The sequence below is a fragment of the Malania oleifera genome, chromosome 5, assembly GCF_029873635.1.
Source record: "Malania oleifera isolate guangnan ecotype guangnan chromosome 5, ASM2987363v1, whole genome shotgun sequence".
In the NCBI taxonomy this organism is placed as follows: domain Eukaryota; kingdom Viridiplantae; phylum Streptophyta; class Magnoliopsida; order Santalales; family Ximeniaceae; genus Malania; species Malania oleifera.
The window spans coordinates 110019578-110040674 of NC_080421.1; the positions used below are offsets into that span (position 1 = coordinate 110019578).

Here is a 21097-nt window from a genome sequence, read left to right on the forward strand (position 1 = left end):
ATAGTTGATACACATCCTCGTCGTCCCTTCTTTCTTCTTTACAAACAAAACTGGTGCTCCCTAGGGTGATACACTAGGTCTAATAAACCCTTTATCCAGTAATTCGTACAACTGCTCCTTTAATTCTTTTGATTCAACTAGAGCCACTCTATAAGGAGCTTTAGATATCAGTGTTGTCCCTAGAAGTAAATCAACGACAAATTCAATTTCACAATCAGGAGGCAATCTAGGTAAATCCTCTGGAAAGACATCCTAGAATTCCCTTACTACTAGAATATTTACAAGTTTCAATTCTCCTCCTAGTGCTTTCTTTATCCAGGCTAAGTACCCTTAGCATCCATTCAAAAGTAGCCTCCTCGATTGAATAGTTGACAATAACTATGGTGAGGTGCACACGCACGACCATACGAATCTATACTCTTGCTTCCTAGGAGGTCTGAATATTACCTCTTTTTTTATGACAATTGATGCTGGCATAATTAGTGGCTAGCTAGTCCATCCTCGGAATCATGTCAAACCCATACAGATCCAACACTACAAGATCGGCTGGTAGTCACCTACAATCTCCGCCTCTCTTGGTGTTAGTGCATAAACCCGTGCCTGGGCGATATTCCTCTGCTGGCCGCCTCGGGATGCTTGGTTGTTTCCTTAGAATTGTCTAGGAGTATACATATTACTAGGTGGCGCACGATAGTCTCGTGCCACGTGACCGGGTCTATCGCATCGATAGCAGTTGTTTGTCCCAGCTCGATATTCCCCAACATGCTTCTTGTTACATCTAAGGCAAGTAGCGTGCATTCGACCCCTCACCCCTTGTCTCTGCTCTCCACTATTTCTATCTCTCCTCCACAGACCCCAACTAGTACCTACCTGAAATCCAGGAGGCGTGGGCTTCTTCCTTTGATTTGGCATCCCAACATCTCTCTGTAGGCCTATCTCTATCACTGTGGCATTATCTACTAAATCTGAGAAGGTGTGGACCTAGAATGCCACAACCTCCTTATGAAATACTCAGTCTCAAGCCTTCCTCAAATCTCCTTGCCTTCTTTTCCTTATCTGGCACCATGTATTGGGCAAAACGGGAGAGCTCAATGAATCTAGCTATGTACGACTGGATGGTTAGGTGCCCTTGGGTCTAATTCAGAAATTCCACCACTTTAGCATTCCTGATAGTAGTGGGGAAGTACCATTTGAAGAATATTTCCTTGAAGCGGCTCTAGGTCAAAGCTAAAGGTAGTGGCCTCTGTTCCTCCAGCAACTTCACTGATCTCCACCAGCATTTAGCCTCCCCTGTCATCTTAAAAGTAGCAAATGACACTTTCTGCTCCTCGATGCAACAGAGAACTGCCAATGTCTCCTTAATTTCCTAGACCCAGTTCTCTACCACGAATGAGTTTTTCCCTCCTAAGTATGATAGGGATTCATACGAGTAAATTGCTCAATCGTGCAACCCTGGTGAGCTGGTGGGTAGCCCTATTCCCCTGAATTTCTCGCTATCTCTACCATAACTTGTTGGGCGACACTACACAATACTGCATCAGAATCACTACCGCCCATATTAGAAGGCTCCGCATCATTACCACCACTAGCGTGTGCATTGCTACTCCTAGGGTCCATCTTAAAATAGAACAAAATAGCTTGAGATTCCTAACTTCATAACACAACTAATACATTTATCTAACTACAAACCATAAGATATCCTCATATAACCATTCAACTTATATACATGATCCCAATTTAAGATTTAGTTCTGCAGCTTAGAAACAAAACCCGATGATAGTTTACCATGACATTCCTGAAACGGTTGTTTCAGGAAAATCACAGAAACAACCAAGGAATTCCTATGTCTAGGCTGCGAGGCAAAACCTAAAATTCCTCTTTATCCTCCAATGGTGGCTTACTAAAATCTTGATCTACCCATTTCCTACCCTCATTAAGATCTATTCCTATACTTTGGTATTGTTATCCCTTGAAGTCTACAGAACCTAGCAATCTAGGCTCTGATACCACAATTGTAATGCCCCAAAAATTCTGCTATATATATATATATATATATATATATATATATATATATATATATTATCCACATATTAAACTTTGATATCATGCTATAACATCCTAAACCTGAAATGGGTATCGAGCTAACCTGCCAATCATATATATTTAACCATGCAGCAAAATCATACACATAGTATCCTAGATACAATACCAGAGTACTAATGCCATCATAACTGCATACTTTACTCTCCAAAGATGATACTACAATACTACCCCAGATTTATCAAAATATCACTATATACATAACTGATCTCACCAGTGTTACTTACTTTAAATAATACTATCTATACCCTGTCCTGGAGTGCTAAGCTCAATTCCCTCGTGGTCTTGAAATATTAAAATATTTATTGGGGTGAGACACCTCTCAGTAAGACAGAATAATTTGTTATCAGTGTGTGGCAACATGAGTTCTGGTGTAATATAAACATAATCTTTATATAATTAAACTGAACCAATAAATCATGTATATCTGCACTCATGCATAAATATAACGATATCTAAAAAAATACATACTTTTCTACATAACCATATTTAATCATAATAAATTTATCTGTTTATGTAAATCATATGATATATCTGTATAATACTGAAATTTTCCCCTAGATGGATGATTAAGTCATGAATTAACCTCGCAGGATCGGGTTGTGCGTCCCGAGGGTTGGACTTAACCATGGCTGGCCTACTAGGCTAAGTCAAACATAATATAACTACGCACGTTCGTCCACCCAACCTGGTCTGCCCATCCTACACTTCTCAACACTTCTCAGGTCGGCACATAGTGGGTATCCTACGCTTCTCAACACTTCAGGGCTAATCGGCTACGACACTGACACTTTTTGAACAATGTGGCTGCACTGCCAGTTATACACCCAACCTGGTCTGCCCATCCTACTCTTCTCAACACTTCTCAGGTCAACACACAAAAGGATTACACTGTTTGATCTTGCTAGCTAGCTACGGTACCGTGCTCTAAATCATATCTAGTCCATCAGGGTTCTGATATCATATAGTATAATTCATATAATATAGTTGTAACATAAATCTCATTTTTCATAATTTTATATAAAACTGTCATATCATATTTCTGTAAAAAAATCATCATTTCATAATTGATCACGGAATTAAGTTGGCTAATTTGTCATAATATACTGATCTTGGCATTAAGCTGGTTGAACTATCATAATATACTGAACATGGCATTAAGCTAGCTAAATTGTCATATTATACTGAACACGACATTAAGTCGGCTGAACTGTCGTATCATAATTCCATAATATTTATAACATTTTTAGAAAACCATTATTATATCATACTTGTTCTGAATAAACATAAAATATTCTAACAAACTCATTTATGTGATAAAAATAATTATACTCATGCCACATAGTTTGAGTGATAATCCATAATATAATAACTGCCTGGGAAAAATATACTTGAGCTGAGGAATGAACATTTAATCATTTTCTAGGATGTACTCAACTCAAAATAGCTAGTTTCCCAAAAATATAATAATTCATAATCATAAATCCCATATGCCTGAATATTCTAAAAAATCATATATATTATTTTTGTAATCAAATAATGCAATTTAATCAATGAATTTTTTAAAAATACCTGACATAACCTATGTAATGCCCCAACCTAGGTCTACCAGGGAGCACTGCATCTTTTCTCCTCCACCTAGACCAGATAACAGGGGGCAAGCCTTATCAGACTAATGACTGGCTCCCAGACCAACACATGTCATTTTTAGTGTGTTTTGTCCTCACACATACACTTCCTAAGTAAACTTCCCAGAGGGTCACTCATCCCAAGATCACTCCAAGCCAAGTACGCTTAACCGAAGTTCTTATGGGAAGACTCTTGAAAAGAAAGGTGCACCTTGTTGATATGGGTAGTAACATCAAATCATTTTTAAGTCTTTCTTCCGCGGGGTATCACATTCTCCCCCATTCACAAAAAGCAACGTCCTTATTGCGAACCCACATTTCCAAACCCAGACGATGTGAATCTCATCACACTTCCGACTAGGTAATTGCTTTGATACCATTTTGTAACACCCCAACCTGGTTTTTCCATGGAGTACTACGTCTCTCCTCCTCCACCTGGACCAGACAATGAAGGGCGGGCCTTATCAGACTAATAACTGGCCCCACAGATCCCACGTGTCCTTTTTAGCGTATTTTGTCCTCACCCACACAATTCTTAAGAAAACTTCCCATAAGGTCACCCATCCGATATTACTCAAAGCCAAGCATGTTTAACCGTGGAGTTCTTATGGGAAGACTCTTGAAAAAAAAGATGCATTTTGTTGATATTGGTAGTAACATTAAATCCTTTTTAAGCCTTTCTTCCACGGGGTATCACAACCTATTCCCCTTACCTGATTACAAAGAATGTGTATGAAAGGATCCTAAATCGACGCTTGCGGTGTTCGAAGCACAAAATCCTATAATCATATATTTAGATTAATAAGCTAAATCCTGGAATAATTACTATCCTAACATTCCTAGACTCTCATGCTCCCGTTAACCGGTTAAATTCTAAAACGACAGATATAATTCATTTTTCTTACCTTAACTTTGGAGTGGTGCCTAGGATCCCCAAACCACGAATCTGCCCTGATTAAAATGATGAGAATCGAAGTTAAGACCCTGTGGTGGTGTTCATTTTTCAATTTATCTTACATTTGAAGAAAAATTTTAGAGAGAGAGAGAGAAAGGAGAGAGAGAGTCGGCTGGCGAGAATAGGGGGGCTCTCAGGATGATTTAAGTTTGAAATCAATATTGTTTATATATACATATATATATATATATATGTATATATATATATTATAATATTATTATATTAATAAATTATTATATTATACTATTTAATTAATAATATTTATTTATTTATTCATTTTTTTGAATCACTATAGATGCGGACACCCCATTTTGTCATGGGGCCCAATTTAAAAAAAAATACATTTTTATTATTTGTATTACTATTGTTAATAGCAGGAAAAAAAAAGGAAATACAGAATCACAAAAAAAAAATGGAAAATACAAAAAAACGGAAACTTGCATGCCTGCACAAGGAAAATAATAACAATAATAATAATAATAGATGTGCTCTTGGGAAAATGGGTATTTAGAATTGAATGTATTTACATATGTCATATGATATAACTCGAAACTCAAATATACCCTAGACAGATTTTAAGACTCATGCATTTTATGAAAAATACATTTACATTAGTTCTAAGTTGAAAGAAATTTTTCGAGGCAAATTTTAGAGGCCTCGTCGACAAACCCAATGGCCTCATCGATGAACGTATGAAGGTCACTCGACGATGAACAATGTTGTCTCGTCAACGAACAAATACCGAGAGCCCAAAAAGTTTAAACAGTACTCTCATCGACAAACTCATGGCCTCGTCGACAAACGAGTGTTATACACTCGTCAACGAACTTACCCATTTGTCGACAAAGGTCGAGGCGTTGATTTATGTTTCAGCGCGGACATGAACTAAAACTCTACTTTTTAAATGATCCAACGGCTAGGATTTAATCTAGGACCAAGAACACTTATAAAAACAATCTCTATCCCTAGAGCACCACTTTTTGCCTATCTCTTGAGAACTTTGAGCTTATTGCATCAATTTTTGGCATACCTTTGAGAAGCTTTGAACGAATTGTTAAAATTCATTGCTTGCACTCCAAAGAAGTCACATTTGTTTGGGCATTCACATATTCAAGATCCAAACAAATACACGCACCACTTCTGCCAAATCTGGTTTGATCTTGAGGTTTGGAAAAAAAATTTATTGAGCTTTCATTTTTTTATTAGTCGGTCATCTTTTCCATTATTTGTTTATTGAAAAATCTTTTTGGGAGTAAGAAACTTATTTTCCCATAGTTATTTATTAGAAAATAAAAATCTTTTGGGAATAGTATTTTAAAGTTTGAATCCTTGTGATATTCAAAGTTATATTTTTATCCAAAGAGATCTATCTTATTCATGCCAAAAGTATTTGAAATATATTGTTTAAATCTTTGAAATATTCCTAGTCATATTTTTATTCAAATATTTAATCTTATGAGTTATTTGATAACAAGAACTTAGATCTGCATAATATTCAAGATTTTTTTTTAAGGATCTTATTTTGGTATTCTTGCATAAAGTGATTTAAAATCAAACCCTAAGTTCTCCAAAGCATTTATTTATAAAAAATATTTTTTTGGAGATATAAATATAAAAGTAGATTTGTGAAGTATATCATTCTTCTTATAAAGGTCATATTATTACATACATACTGAACTTCAAGCATTTATCATATGATTATGTACTCAGATTTATTTTGAACTCACTAGCTTGGTTAGAATCATTTCGAATTGTTGCAGAAATTGTAATCTTTATTTTGTATGCACAGTTCTGATTATGAACCGGGATTGAGGAGGAAGCTACGCCACTTGTAGAGTTGAGTTATATTTACTTATTATTTTAAAATCTTGCAACCTCAAGTGCAACCATTCATATCGACATTTTGGTAAAATCACAAACTTTTGATTGTCAAATCTTCCTTTAAATTTTTCCATAGGATAAGTGGGTCTTTAACAATGAGCTATTCATTTTTTAATTCTTCCTTTAAATGATGACGAAGAAAGATCATGACTTTTGTGCAATCCTGCAAGAATGCGGTATTTCCATCTGAAATAGTATTTTCCAAGTTCATTACATTTAGATGGATTTCAATATCAAGAATCCATAATCGATAATGGTTGTCTTTGATGTTAAGGGGAACAAATTCAATTTTACTTATATTTGATATGTAAATAAATTAACAATAATAAGGCAATTTAGAAAAAAAAGTGTAAAAATTGAAATAAAATTAAAATAGTAATATAATATTATTTCCACCCTTCTTGAGTACTTAAATACGTTTCTTCAGGAACATTATTTCATTATTCTCAATTTGTACTCTTCAAGCGTATGATTCCAATTTACAATATTTAATTGGGTAGTATTTTACCATCTTTTCCAGAGGTTAAATATACTATCTCATCTGAAGGATAAACGTTTCACCTCTTCAAGAGATCGATTTGAACATCTCTTCAAGAGGTAAAAAATATACTCTCTTCAGGAGGTAAATATTTATCATCTCTTCTAAAGATTAGATATATAGCTCCTCTTCAAGAGGTCTATCTCTTCAGGAAATTAAATATGTAGACAAGAGATTTAAATATATTGCCTCTTCAAGAGGTCTATCTCTTCAGAAAATTAAATTTGTAGACGATAGATTTAAATATATTGTCTTTTTAGGAGGACTATCTTTTCGGGAGATTCAAATATATAGCCTCTTCACGAGGACTATCTTACCATCTCTTCTGGAGATTGATACTCTTTAAACTTTAAAAGACATATTTTCCTCTGGAGAATATTATTTTCTGGTGGAGTAAAGTTTACAACAAATAAATAAATTAAATATGATTTTTAAAAAAATATCTCAGTTGATTAGAGTCTCAAGCTGACAACGTGTTATAAAATATGCAGGAAAATAATTAGAGATGAGACAGAAATTTGTGTGGTTCGACTATGTCTATTCCACGGGCAGATGCGATCAAAAACTTCACTATCTCAGGAGAAATTATAAGATGATTTGGAACCGGCCTTGTACAAAACATCCCTCTTCTCTTTATCTCTCTCTCTTCTCTCATCCTCTCTGTATGTCTACTCCAAATATTTTTCTGTACATTACAAAATGAGAGAGAGAAGACTCGTTTATAGGGCAATACATGGAGGTGGAAGATGCAGGAGTGGAAGATGAAGGGGTGACATTCATATTTTTCATAACAAGTTTCAATTTTTTTCCTAATTTAAAATATTATGTTTCCAAATAAATAAGTAAGAAAATAATAGATCCATTTCATTTACTTCTTAAATATTTATCACGTCATATAACGCTCAATTCTCATTTGTTTCGTTCAAATTTTTTATTCTCTTTTTCATTAGATAGAATCATTACTAATACAGAAAGTGATTTAAAATAACAAATTAATGAATTTAACATTAATAGATATATAGAAATACTCACACATGAATATATACAAACCAATCCTTAAGTCTCACTAGGTGAGGTTGAGTACATGAATTGTTTTTCATCAATTCATAAGATCAAGGTAATTACTCAAATAATTTAAGAGTTATTAAATCTTTTTTTCATTGCATGTTATTTTTACACTACAAATTCAGTAGCCCTATCAGGTTCAAAATTTTCAAAAACCAAGGAATGCGGTGGGTTATGCCCAATATGATCGAAGAATTACTCTGTTTTTGGAAGCTCATGTGACTAAAAAGGAAGTTACAAAAAGCTTTAAGATTCTCAACTCCAGCAGTGATTATGTGGGTGATCTGGAAAGAGAGAAATTCAAGAGCCTTTCAAGGCTCATCGAAGGAACCATTTAGGTTCTTTAAAATATTATGCAAGATATCTTTCTTTGGTCAAGGACTTCTTCTATAATGCATAATTTCTGCTAGACAAATTTAGTTCTTTGTTTTTGGATTTGGGCTTGTAATTTCGTTTTTTATGCTACCTTCGTTTATTTTGTAATCTTTTTGCAGTCTAGTATACAAGCAGCTTGCTTGTCTATCATGTCGAATTTTTCCAATTAGTTAATATTTACCTTAAAAGAACATAAATGACACTAATATTGAGTCATGGAGGCGTGTAATCGATAAATATTATGTAGGCTAAGTGTATACATCAAAACCAATATGATTTCACCTTTATGTCAGATTTACTAAAACAACAGATATTTAGAAATACTCACACATGCATATATTCTAAAATTTGAAGAGAATATCAACAACCACAAACCATACCTTAAGTCTCACTAAGTGAGGTTGGGTACATGAATTTTTTTTTTTTTTTTTTCAATTCACAATATCAAAGCAATTTACTCATATAATTTATGAGTTATTAAATCTTTTCTCACTTTTTCATTAGGTCTACTGATGAGTCTGTAAAATATATGATTTTAGACCCTCATTTACCTGGGCTTATTCTTATTTTATTATATATTTACCAGAGTTATCATTGTTCATAGCTATGCAAAGTTTGTTTGTCTTTCCAGGAAAGACAGGTTAAAACCATGGAGTTAGAAAATACAAGAAGCTTTGGAGGATTCAAAGCTTGAATCCAGACGTTTAACCAAGCTCTAAAAGCTTCAGATCATACATGGACAAGAAGATAATGCTCGACCATGTTGTGCGACTAGCAAACCACAAGGACGACTTAGTCTTCTACTGCAAACTCTAAGGTTTAGACTGAGATTTGAATACTGCAAGATTCGACAAAGTGCTCGACCAAGTGACCAGCTAGGGCGACCACGTCAAGATGCTGAGATAGTACTAAAATTTAGAAGTATCGAGAGTTTCTACAAAGTGTTCGACCAAGATACCTTCAGGGGCAACTATGTCGAGATATGGAGATTTTCTAAAGATTGAGATACTGCAAATCTCGACCATCAACTTGACCATCAAGACCCTGAAGTGTGACAAAGTCGAAGACATTGAAGATTCGAATCCCTGACTTTTCGCGAGTCTCGACTAGGGCGTGAACAAGAATGACAAAGGCTCGACTTGGTTGACAACGACAATCTGCTGCGCAAGATCTTCTACAAACCTTCCTAAACTGTAAAACAAACCTTGTAAATCTTAGAGCCTATAAATATTCGCTACGAACACAAGCTCTAGGTTCCTCTTTGGCCTCTCTTAGTTTAGTGACAGACTTAAGATGTCATTGAGAGCCAAGTTAGATTAGGAGTAGCATAGTTTTCAATTCCTGTTTCGGTGTGTGCATGAAGTGTTCAACGACCTGTGACAACCAGCGGCGTTCGTGTGTTATCCGTGTATATTACACGATCACTCTCTTGTACCTTCTAGCGTTAGTGACAAACATTTTGAATACAAAAGGGATGATCTTTTTACCCGCTTTATCCTTTATTGCTTTTGATTTACTGCTTTCCATTTACTTATTTTGTGTTTGATGAAAGATTGCAGATAAGGATAAGCACTACTACGTATTCGTTAGAGGGAAGTAGTCGACTACAAAACCGCAAAGGTGTCTGTTATCTTTGAGATAGGGTATACTCCAGTTCCCAATTGTGCTCCAGATGGTTGGTGCACCCTTGCTACCCTGTGCCCTCGATCGACCCTCTCTGCTTTGGCCCACTTGGGTTAGTACTTCTATCGAAGTCTGAAGGAGCATAGTTAGAGGCATGGAGTCTAGGGTTTGATTCATACCTCAACATTGCTTTTTAGGAGTCATAGAAATTTACTCGATTTCTAGTAGTATAAATTTACTTGCATTCCTTTCATTGCTTTCAATTAGTTGGTTAGATTTCAACCATTGAAATGTACCATCTTTTACTTCTTTTTCATAACAGGGCTATATTAAACTAAATGGGAAGTAGTCAAATAATAGCGTTTCAAGTCTCCGTGAATCAATACTCGACTTACCCATTTTCTACTAAACTTGGGATAGTTAGATTTATAAATGTTATTTTTAGTAGTTAAGGACCCAAACCTTGGCGAGCCTACCAAATTTTGGCGTTGTTGCCCAGGATTGGCTACGGTTATAAGCCAACTTCCATTTTAGAGTATTACAACCTTGTTCTTTTGATTTTCTCTCCTTTTATTTTCATTTTCGTTTTTATTTTATTTTATTTTCTATTTGTGAAGTTTGAATCTTTGTGCTTAAAAGTGTGTATGTTTGGGTTGCATTCTTTAGAACCCAAGATAATTCTCATAGAGATAGAGATTGAAAATTCCCGTAGGTCCCTTAGGAAACCTATCTCCAACCTAGAGAAGGTTGAGTCGTTGAAACTAAAAGTAATGGCCGAAAACAACCCCTGGTTCCTGTTAAACATATCCCTGAACCCCATGCTCCTCACCTACTTGTGGTGGGAGAGCAAAACCTTCAGCCTCTTAGGGACTACTTTGTACCGAATGCATACACATCGCCGTCTTGCATCTAGTTCTCAGATGTCTAGGCGGCACAATTTGAGATTACAACTTTAATCATCTCAATGCTGCCCAACTTTCATGGGAACTCCACTAAAAATCCTTATCAACATCTAGATGAGTTCTTGGAAATTTATTCCACCATCTGCATCCATAATTTTAGTGATGATGCTCTCCGTCTTAGGCTTTTCCTGTTCTCTTTGAAAGACAAGGCCAAATATTGGTTGACGTCCTTAGAACCAAACTCGGTGACCAATTGGGCCATCATGCAACATGAATTTCTTAAAAAGTATTTCCTAATTAGGAAGACTAACCAACTTCAAAGAGCCATCACAAGTTTCTCACAGATAGATGGGGAACTCTTTTTTGAGACTTGGGAGTGCTTTAGGGACCTGCTCCGTAAATGTCCACATCACCAGGTCCCCAAGGGGCAATTAGTTCAAACTTTCTACGAAAGGTTGACTGAAAGAGATAGGTCCATCATTGACGCGTCATGTGGAGGTACTTTCCTCACTAAGCATGAGAATGAGGTCTAGGTTCTCTTTGAAAATATAGCTAAAAATTCTTAGCAGCACATGATTGCCACCCGTAGACTACCTAACCCATCAACTTCTAAATCTAAGGGGGTTTATGAGTTGGCTACAAACCAAGACTTAGCTCTAACTCTGCATACTATATCTAAAAAGTTAGATCAATGCTTGTCCTTGGGACCGTAAACAATAGCGTGCGCAGAGATATGTGCAATCTGTTCCAACCCTTCCCACACATGTTATAATTGCCCACACACACACTCCGAACCTAAGCTTGTGCATGAGGAAGTAAAGGTCGCCCACAACTGGTATGATAAACCCTTTAATGACCCATATTCTAACACATATAACCTTAGGTGGAAACAACATAAGAACTTCTCATGGAGGTCGCAAGCTCTGGGTTTTCAATCTCAAAGACCTCCACAAGCCCCGAATGCTTTGCCCCCATGCCCATACCAAAATCTCTAATGTCATCCGGATTCAGCCCCCAGATTTTCAACCGCCCCGCAGCTGTCTCCTTCACAACCCAAGTATGATACATTTTAAGAGACGGTGCTGAGGTCTCTTAAGAACATTGAAGCTAATCGTCAATCGGATTGGCAACTCCTTCACTCTCACTCCCAATCCATTGCAAAGCTAGAAAACACTTTAGGACAACTAGCTGCCACTTTGAGTTGGAGAGATGAAGGTCAGCTGCTAAGTCAACCTATAGTCAATCCTAAGGGACAATATGGGATAGAATGTGAACTGGATGGTGGCCCCTCATCATACTCTGAGTAGGCCTAGGCGGTAACCACATTTCAAAGTAGCAGGCTAACAACTGAACAAGGCGAGGAGCAATTGAGCACGGGGGAGACCCAAGATGAAAAACTAGAACTACCCAATGCGGATTCATGCACTCTCTCTCCCTCTAGTCGGGTACACAGGCCATTGAGTCTCCCACCCACCACCAAAAGAACCACACCTCACTTCGCCTCTCATAGGGCTTTTCATGGCTACTCGGTGACACATCGAGAACCCCACTCATACCCTCTATATTTAGGAAAGAGGTTTCCACCAAGTCCATTTGAGATATATTTAAACAAGTGCAAATGGATAAGCCTCTTCTCGATGACATTAAGCAATCACCTGTGTTTACAAAATTCCTTAAGGACTTGTCAACACAAGAGATAGAATCAAGGGGGCACATGGATGGTTTGGTTAAGCAGGTCAAGCATATGAGCTCCATAATACTAAGGTACCTTGTTCCTAAACTTAAAGACCCCGGCTCACCTACTATCTCGTGTGTAATTGGTAATTACACCATTGATGGGGCCTTTCTAGATTTAGGAGCAAGTTTGAACATTCTTTCATACTCAGCCTATTAGAAACTTAACCTAGGAGTGTTGCAACCCACCTTAGTTTCCATATACTTTGTTGATCGATCTCTTAAGCAACCCCGGGCTGTGGTGGAAGACGTGGTAGTTAAGGTGGGAGATTTCCATTACCCTGTTGATTTCATCATTTTGGACATGGAGACTTCCACCAACCCAATTCCTATCCATTTGGGATGACCATTCCTAGCCACGGCTAACTCCTGCATTCAATGTAGGATGGGGATTATGGACATCTCATGAGGCCATAAGCAATGTAGGCTGAACATATTTAATGCTTTCCAACATCCTCTGAACGTCAACTAAGCTGTGGATGAAAACGTGATTGAGAAAATTGTTAGGGAAGCAACTCCTTCAATGCTATGGAAACACCCTCGGGAAATTACACTACTGCTTGACAACCCGATCCATGTAGAATTTGAGGATCCTCTTGAGAAATCTATGCTAAAACATGATTGGAACCCCAAATCTAAAACTAAGTTGGGGGAATGCAATCCCGAGTGTGAGGAAGAGATAAGAGAAACCAATGTTAGTTGGGAATCAAGATAAGTTCAAAATAAGCTTCAAAGTTCTGGCTGAAGACAATAAACTTAGCGCTTCTGGGAGGCAACCCAATAGGTGTCTGGCTGAAGACAGTAAACTTAGCATTTCTAGGAGGCAACCAGACAATTTTTATTTTCCTTTTAAGTTCTTAAGGTAGTCAGAATAGACTAGCCATAAGTTAGAGTCTTCGGAATAGGTTTTAGGATAAGTTCGGGTTGTGACCAAGTATGCGACCATCAAAGGTGAAGAGCGACCTAGTCTGGCCCCTGAGTTGTTTTGAGTGCGAAGAATACTAAAAGGGTCGACCAAGTCCGCGACTGGCATTAAGCTGGGTGCACCCTGGTCGAAATATCACAATATATAAATTAAAGCAAGCACAAGAGAAGTAAATAAAAAGAGTGAAGGGAGAGAAGAATCAACACCGGAAATTTTACGTGGTTCGGCACCAAGCCTACATCCATGCCTTGGGACCAACCCAAGGATTCCACTATCCAATCTCCTTCACCGACGGAGAAGCCTTACACCTCGAGGCACACGTATATACTCAACGGGCTACAATGTTTAACAAGTATGCTTCCCAAAACTTCTCTAGTACAACAACAAAATCACTTTGGAAAACCTCAAGCCTCTACATCTCCTAGACACTCTGTGTAGACCCAACCAAGCTGGGAATCTTCTTAGAAGTGTCCGTTGCTTGTGCTATATTTAGGCCAATCGAAAGGAAAAAATGCCCAAAGTTGTCACCAGGTAGAGTTTGAGGAGCCTGTTCAAAATGACCATGCAGAAGTCGAAGCAATAAGTCTTATGGCAGACTTGCTTAATTTTGGTGATTTCTTAAGAGTTTATCTTGCGTGGCATGTTTATTGCATGACTTTGTTTGAATGCCTGTCGTCCCTTTCTTTTATGTGTGTGTGTGTGTGTGCGTGCTTGCATGCTTGTGTGTGCACACCCCCATGAGGAGGAATATGAGGATTACGTAATCCCGAGTTACACCTAAGGGGTGAGGATTCTAGCGGAATCACTTCGAGCTTGATCAAGAGTGATTCCATTAAATTCCTTGATTTAGGTGAATACTTTTCTTGTCTACCTTACAGTTTAAATGCTATGAATAATGTTTTTTTATCTCTTGATTGCCCACATTGATGAACTTCCATAATAAACTTTTCTCTGAGCATGAGGGTTATGTTTTCACATGCCCTCAAAAAATTAGAGGTGAGGGTGGCTTTTATTTTTTGCAAGGCCTCCCAATATTTAAAGGTCATGTAAAAGAAACTCTTCACATGGAATGAACTTAATAAGCAACTAATTCCCATAGGGACCGTCGGGGCCAGATTGTATCTTCACTTGCCTTTAGGGATACCGAGGTGAGGGTAGCATTTTTCTTTCATAGGGTTATCCAATATAGTATAGATTGGTAATTGAAATAAAAAGGAAAGATCTGAGTCTTAATCGGTTAATATTGAAGGTTATCCTAGGCTAATAAGGTATTGTCCACTAGACGGGTGTAAATGGGTGCTAATATCTTCCATTTACATAATTGTACTCTTGAATCCGACCTGCTAACATAAACAATTAACTATCAATTTCCTTAGACCTCGGAATAACTTAAAGACCAACGAACCAGTAACATATTAAATAGGTATTCTAACCTCACCTAAAGTTAAAATAAGTTAGTGATGACTCCATTGGACTATTTTATGGCTCATTCCTCTCTGTATATATTACCTCTTTTTATGATCTCAAGTTTGCCATTCGACCAAGGCGATTTAGAGATTCAACCCCCTAATTTCAGGAGTTGACTCCTCCATAAAACACTCATTTTCTTAATTCAATTTTCTTTTCATGAATTAATATTTACTTATATAGCAATGAATTCCAAAGAGAAAAATTAGCAAATTTAACACTAATACACCCTATACACACACATACACACACACACACACACACACACACACACACACACACACAATTGATAGGGCAAATTGTCATTTCATTGTATAAGAAGTGAGCGTATACTAAAAATTATGGAGTGTTGGAGTACAAGTTGCAATACTACTTATATAGATAGATAGATAGATAGATATGTATGTATGTAGCCCATGAATTTGGTGTTTTTGAAAATGCAAAGATAGCCCCCATTTCAAATGGTAGAAACTAGATATGACCAAGAAGGTTTACAAATTATACTTAAATTAAATCTTAATCATTTCCCTCGCTCTAAATTTACGGACAAGATATATTAATATGTAGCTCACATATAAATTTGTTTATATTTTTCACCCCATGTGATAGCTTAAGAAACGAAAATATTCATGTACTTGAACTTGTGAACTAAGGCTTGCATATCAAAATACTCTTTCATTGTTGACATATTAGTCATTCAAAATAGACTAGCTACATTGGATAAAATAGTCTCAAGGGGTAAGGCTTCAAGTTCTTATACTTGTAAAGCTGCGTAAATCCTATACTCATCAACTTACTTTTTCCCATCAATTGCTAATATTGATGTTTATTATAAAACTCCGAATGCTCCTAATTAACAAATAGTAAGCTCACCATCCTTTTTGCCTTAAGACTTTTGAAGAGGTAGAAAGAGGTGAGAACCATCTTATTGAACTCTTCCCACAACATACAAATATGTATTATTTCAACTTATTTATTAAGGTGTTCAAAAGTTTCTAAAGTAAAGTTCTATAATGTTTGGAGGGATGGATTTTAGTACTTGTCATTTTTAATATGCTTTCTACAATGATTTTTTTTATCTTATCAATAATTTTTTCTCATTAAAAAAATAAAATTCTTGCAACATTGAGTTTGTGCAGATTTGGAAGAAAATTAATATAGCTTTGTACTAAGTTTTGTTTATATTCACACAAATCCAAATATGAAGTCCAAATTTCATGCTCCTAATTAGCACAAGGTTATATTGCTTCTTCTTATTGTATGTATAGGTATTTTTAAATTTAAAAATGCTACCATGCAATGCATAGAATATCATTATTTTTAACATAAAAATGAATTTATTTAAAAAATATTATTAATTTTAAATTACTAAATTTCTAGATTTAGACAATTGTATCAATTAAATGGTCAAGCTTTCACTATTTTTTTCATTTTGATTGTTATTTAAGTTAAATAGTAAAATTGGGCCATTTTTTCCCTAATTTGTAAGAGCTAGTATCAAATAATTAATTCTGAAAATAATATGACGACTGCACAAATTCTATTCCTGCGACATATAATCTTTACAAAAATAGCAAGTGATAAAAAATGTAATAAATTTAACTATAAACAATGTTTAGGGACATATATATATATATATTCCAAAAATTCAAAGGATATAAATTCAATAAGTATATGGTAACCCATACAATGCATGTGATATTATTTACTTGAAAATTATTAAAATTAATTAATTGTTTAATTAATAATGTATTTTTTAATATAAAAAAATATCTCTTCATTACTAGATTACTAAATTAGATAATTGCATCAATTGAATAGCTTAGACTATTTCCTTCATTTAGGTTGTCATTTACATTAATTAATAAGGTTAGTTTCAATTTTTTCCCTACTTTAAAATATTCTTTTTCTAAATAAATAAGTAAGAAAGTAATAGATCCATTTCATTTACTTCCTAAATATTTATCACTTAATATAACGCTCAATTCTTATTTTTTTCGTTCAAATTTGTTCTTTTTTCATGAGATAATTCAAAATAACAAATTAATGAATTTAACATTAATAGATATATAGAAACACTCACACATGAATATAATCTAAAATTTGAAGAGGATATCAACAACCACAAATCAATCCTTAAGTCTCACTAGGGGAGGTTGAGTACATGAATTTTTTTCGTCAACTTACGACGTCAAGGCAATTACCGATAGTAGAATAAGAGACTCGTCGACGAGTGGTCTTCTGTGTCTCATCAATGAGTGCCCTGTTCTCATCGATGAGTGCGCCTGCGCTGCAAGCAAATTTTTAAATTTTGAATTTGAATGTTGGGGTGGTTGGGAATTCGGAGGGAAACTCCCAAAGGAGGCTTATTTATGTTCTTCTGAGCATGTATTGATAGAAGATAGAGATCATTGTGAAGTGTATTGTGTACTGTGACATTTTTTAGTGAAATTATTGTGTTGATTGCTTCCGTGGATGTAGGCTTTGCCGAACCACATTAATTCTCGTGTTATTGTTCTTTTTGTTTCTCATTTACTGGTTGTGTTTCATTTGCTTCTTGTTGTTTTATTCATTCTGTTGTGCATCCTATATCCGATCTTTATTACAACACATGACATACATTAAATTCCCCATAGCACTAATATAGGGGACCTTTGACATATCCCGAATATCCTCATTCGTACTTGAGCAATTTACACTAGACAACTTAAAATGACTCGCTAGAGATGTACACACCGATTTTGCATTAGTCATGCTAAACCTCTCCAACACCTTCTGTACATAATCGCCCTGAGATAACCATAACCTCCCTATAGTTTTGTCTCTGCAAATCTCTATCCCAAGTATTTTCTTGGCCAAACCAAGACCTTTCATGTCAAATTCCTTATGCAACAGTTTCTTTCACTGATTCACCTCAGTAAAATCTTTTGCGGCTATCAACATGTCATCGATGTACAAAATAACAAAAAAATAAGAGAACCATCATCAAGTTTGTTCACATATATACAGTAGTCATACTCACATATTTTGTAACCGATCTTGATCATGTAGGAATCAAATCTTTTATATCATTGCCTTGGAGACTGTTTCAACCTGTAAAGAGATTTCTTCAACTTGCAAACTAAGTTTTCTTTCCCTAGTTCACTGAATCCTTCCAACTGTACCATATAGATCTGTTCCTCCAAGTCACCGTGAAGAAACGTCATCTTCACATCCATTTGTTCCAGATGAAGATCATAACCAACACTATTCTAATCGAAGTGTGTCGAACCACAGGTGAAAAGATCTCATCATAGTCTATCCCTTTCTTCTGTGAGTACCCTTTTGCCACTAACGTTGCTTTGAATTTTTCTCCTTCATTTTCTGAAATTGCTTCTTTCTTCCTATATACCCATTTGCAACCTGTCGGTCTTTTTCCATCTGGAAGCTCCACCAATTCCCAAATTTGGTTCTTATGAAGTGATTCCATCCCCTCAATCATTGCACCCATCTACGTACCTTTCTCCTGGCCGTGCACTGCCTCTTGAAATGTAGTTGGATCGTTGCAACTAATAAGGAAAGCATAAGACACTAACTCTTCAAATCCATACCTTGGTGGAGGTCTGATAGTGCGTCTAGATCTCTGTAAAGGAATATTGTCGACTTGCTAGTTTTCCGAGCTAGAGCTTCCTGCAACCAAAGGACCATGATCATTGTCATTGCCCTAAGCTTCTAACTCTACCTTCACAACATGTTCATCACCGCCCAAACTTTCTGATTCCTGTTTCTGTTCATCATAATATTGAGTACACTTTATCATAACCTTTTCATCAAAGAATACATCACTACTAATCACCACCTTATTTGCCACCAGGTCCCACAGCTTGTACCCCTTCACACCCTTCTTATATACTAGAAAGATGCAACGACGAGACTTCAATTCATCCTTAGACCTCTCCTCATTAGACATGTGGACATAGGCTGGACACCCGAATACTTTCAATTCGGAGTAGTCTACGGCATTTTCAGTCCATACCTCTTCTGCCACTTTACCCTTTTGTAACACCCTTGGTGATTGACTTATCATAAAACAAGTCATACTAACTGTGTCGGCCCAGAAGTTCTTCGGTAGTCATGCATTAAGCTTGAGACATCGAGCTTTTTCAACCAGAGTCCAGTTCATCCTTTCCACCACACCATTTTGCTGAGGTGTTCGGCAAACAGTAAAGTGTCTCTTAATGCTCTGCTTGTGATACACAATGGAAGAAAGACTTAAAATGATTAGAAGTTATTACTCAAATCAACAAGGTCCATCTTTTTTTCCGAGAGCCTTCCCATAAGAACTCCATGGTTAAGCGTGCTTGGCTCGAAGTAATCTTGGGACGGGTGACCTTCTGAGAATTTTTCTCAGGAAGTGTGTGAGTGATGACAAAACACACTAAAAAGGACACGTGTTGGTCTATGGGGCCAGTCATTAGTCCGATAAGACTCGCCCTCCCTGTTGTCTGATCCAGGTAGAGGAGGAGAGACGCAGTGCTCCCTAACAGACCTAGGTTGGGGTGTTACACTACTGCTCACAAAACTCCATGAATCAAGAATTAACGTACTCTATCCCATTGTCCGACCTCAAGCATTTGATTCTCCTCCCCATTTGGTTTTTCACTTCAGTCTTCCAAATCTTGAACCTGGCAAACATATCAGACTTGTATCGCATGAAATATATCCAAACTTTTCGTGAGTAATTGCCAACAAAACTTACATAATACACATGTCTACCCTTTGATGCAACTCTAACTGGGCCCCAAATATCGAAATGCACATAATCAAGAATACCTTTTGTCTTGTGTACAACTGGTTTGAATTTTGCCCTATTTTGTTTTCTAAGAACACAAATCCTGCAAAAATTCACCTAACATGATTTCAAACCTTTCAAGAGTTTTCTCTTGTGTAATTCCTCCATACCATGTTCCCCCATCTGCCCAAGACGCATATGCCACAAGACGGTCTCATCAGATTCAACATCTACGGCTGCAGTTCCACCTACAACAGTAGTTCCCTGCAATGTATAGATATTCTCATCTAACTTTTGTCCTAAGATCACCATTAGATTTCCTTTCCATACTTTCATAACTCCACCTTCAAACTTGTAATTAAAACCATTACAATTTAAGGTGTCAAATGATATCAAACTCTTTCTTAACTCTGAAATATATCTTACATTGCTCAAGAAAAGCATTTTTTTTTTTTATAGATAATGTAACTGAAAAATAAATTGGAATAAGTTAATAGAAAAAATTGCATAAGAATAACTAAAACTAACCTCTCCACCAGATACATCCATCAATAGCGAACTGGTCCACTAATCTTAGCTTCAGACGCCAAATGAGTAACCAAATGCACCACGACAGTAAAAAAGGAGGGGGGAAAGATCTTCTCCAATTGGCACATCACATTTCAAGATTCTAGTTGCTCAAGATCATGGACAGCTAGAACTTCAGAGTCGTTCCCTAAAGATACAACAAAGGTCAATTAAAGGAGCAACAACATTCCTTGGCAAAGAACCATGTAATGCTATTAGAAGAAGTTGTTGCATTAGAATATGACAATCATGAGTCTTCAAGCCCATTATTCTTCTTCCTTGAGTTGCACACATTGTGATAAGTTAAACGAATAACAATCAGGGGCTTTTACATTTTTCAAGACTTTAAGGAATGCATCCTTCTCAATTAGAGACATTGTCAAGCAAATTGGTGGCTTATACACTTTTTTTGGGTCATAAATCTAAGGAGCTCACTTCTAATACCCATATCTTGAATATCCAAATGTGCTTTTAAATTATCCTTCGTTTTCCCATTCAAGTTCAATAATGTTCCGAATATGTTATCACACATATTTTTCTCTATGTGCGTCACATCAAGGCTATGA

At 36.3% G+C, this 21097-nt stretch overlaps 1 protein-coding gene and 1 non-coding gene across 2 annotated transcripts in view; both read right to left on the minus strand.

Moving 5' to 3' along the window:
- LOC131154822 (pectinesterase inhibitor 5-like) overlaps nt 1-21097 on the minus strand; it is a 31066-nt gene that overhangs the window by 7661 nt on the left and 2308 nt on the right. The window contains exon 2 of the mRNA XM_058107588.1: nt 20493-20679. Within this exon, the coding sequence (XP_057963571.1) occupies nt 20493-20513 (21 nt within the window). The 5' untranslated portion in view covers nt 20514-20679. The remainder of the gene's footprint in view (nt 1-20492; nt 20680-21097) is intronic.
- On the minus strand, nt 11380-11485 carry LOC131156931 (small nucleolar RNA R71). The gene has a single exon (XR_009137191.1). It is a non-coding gene; the product is annotated as a small nucleolar RNA R71 (small nucleolar RNA).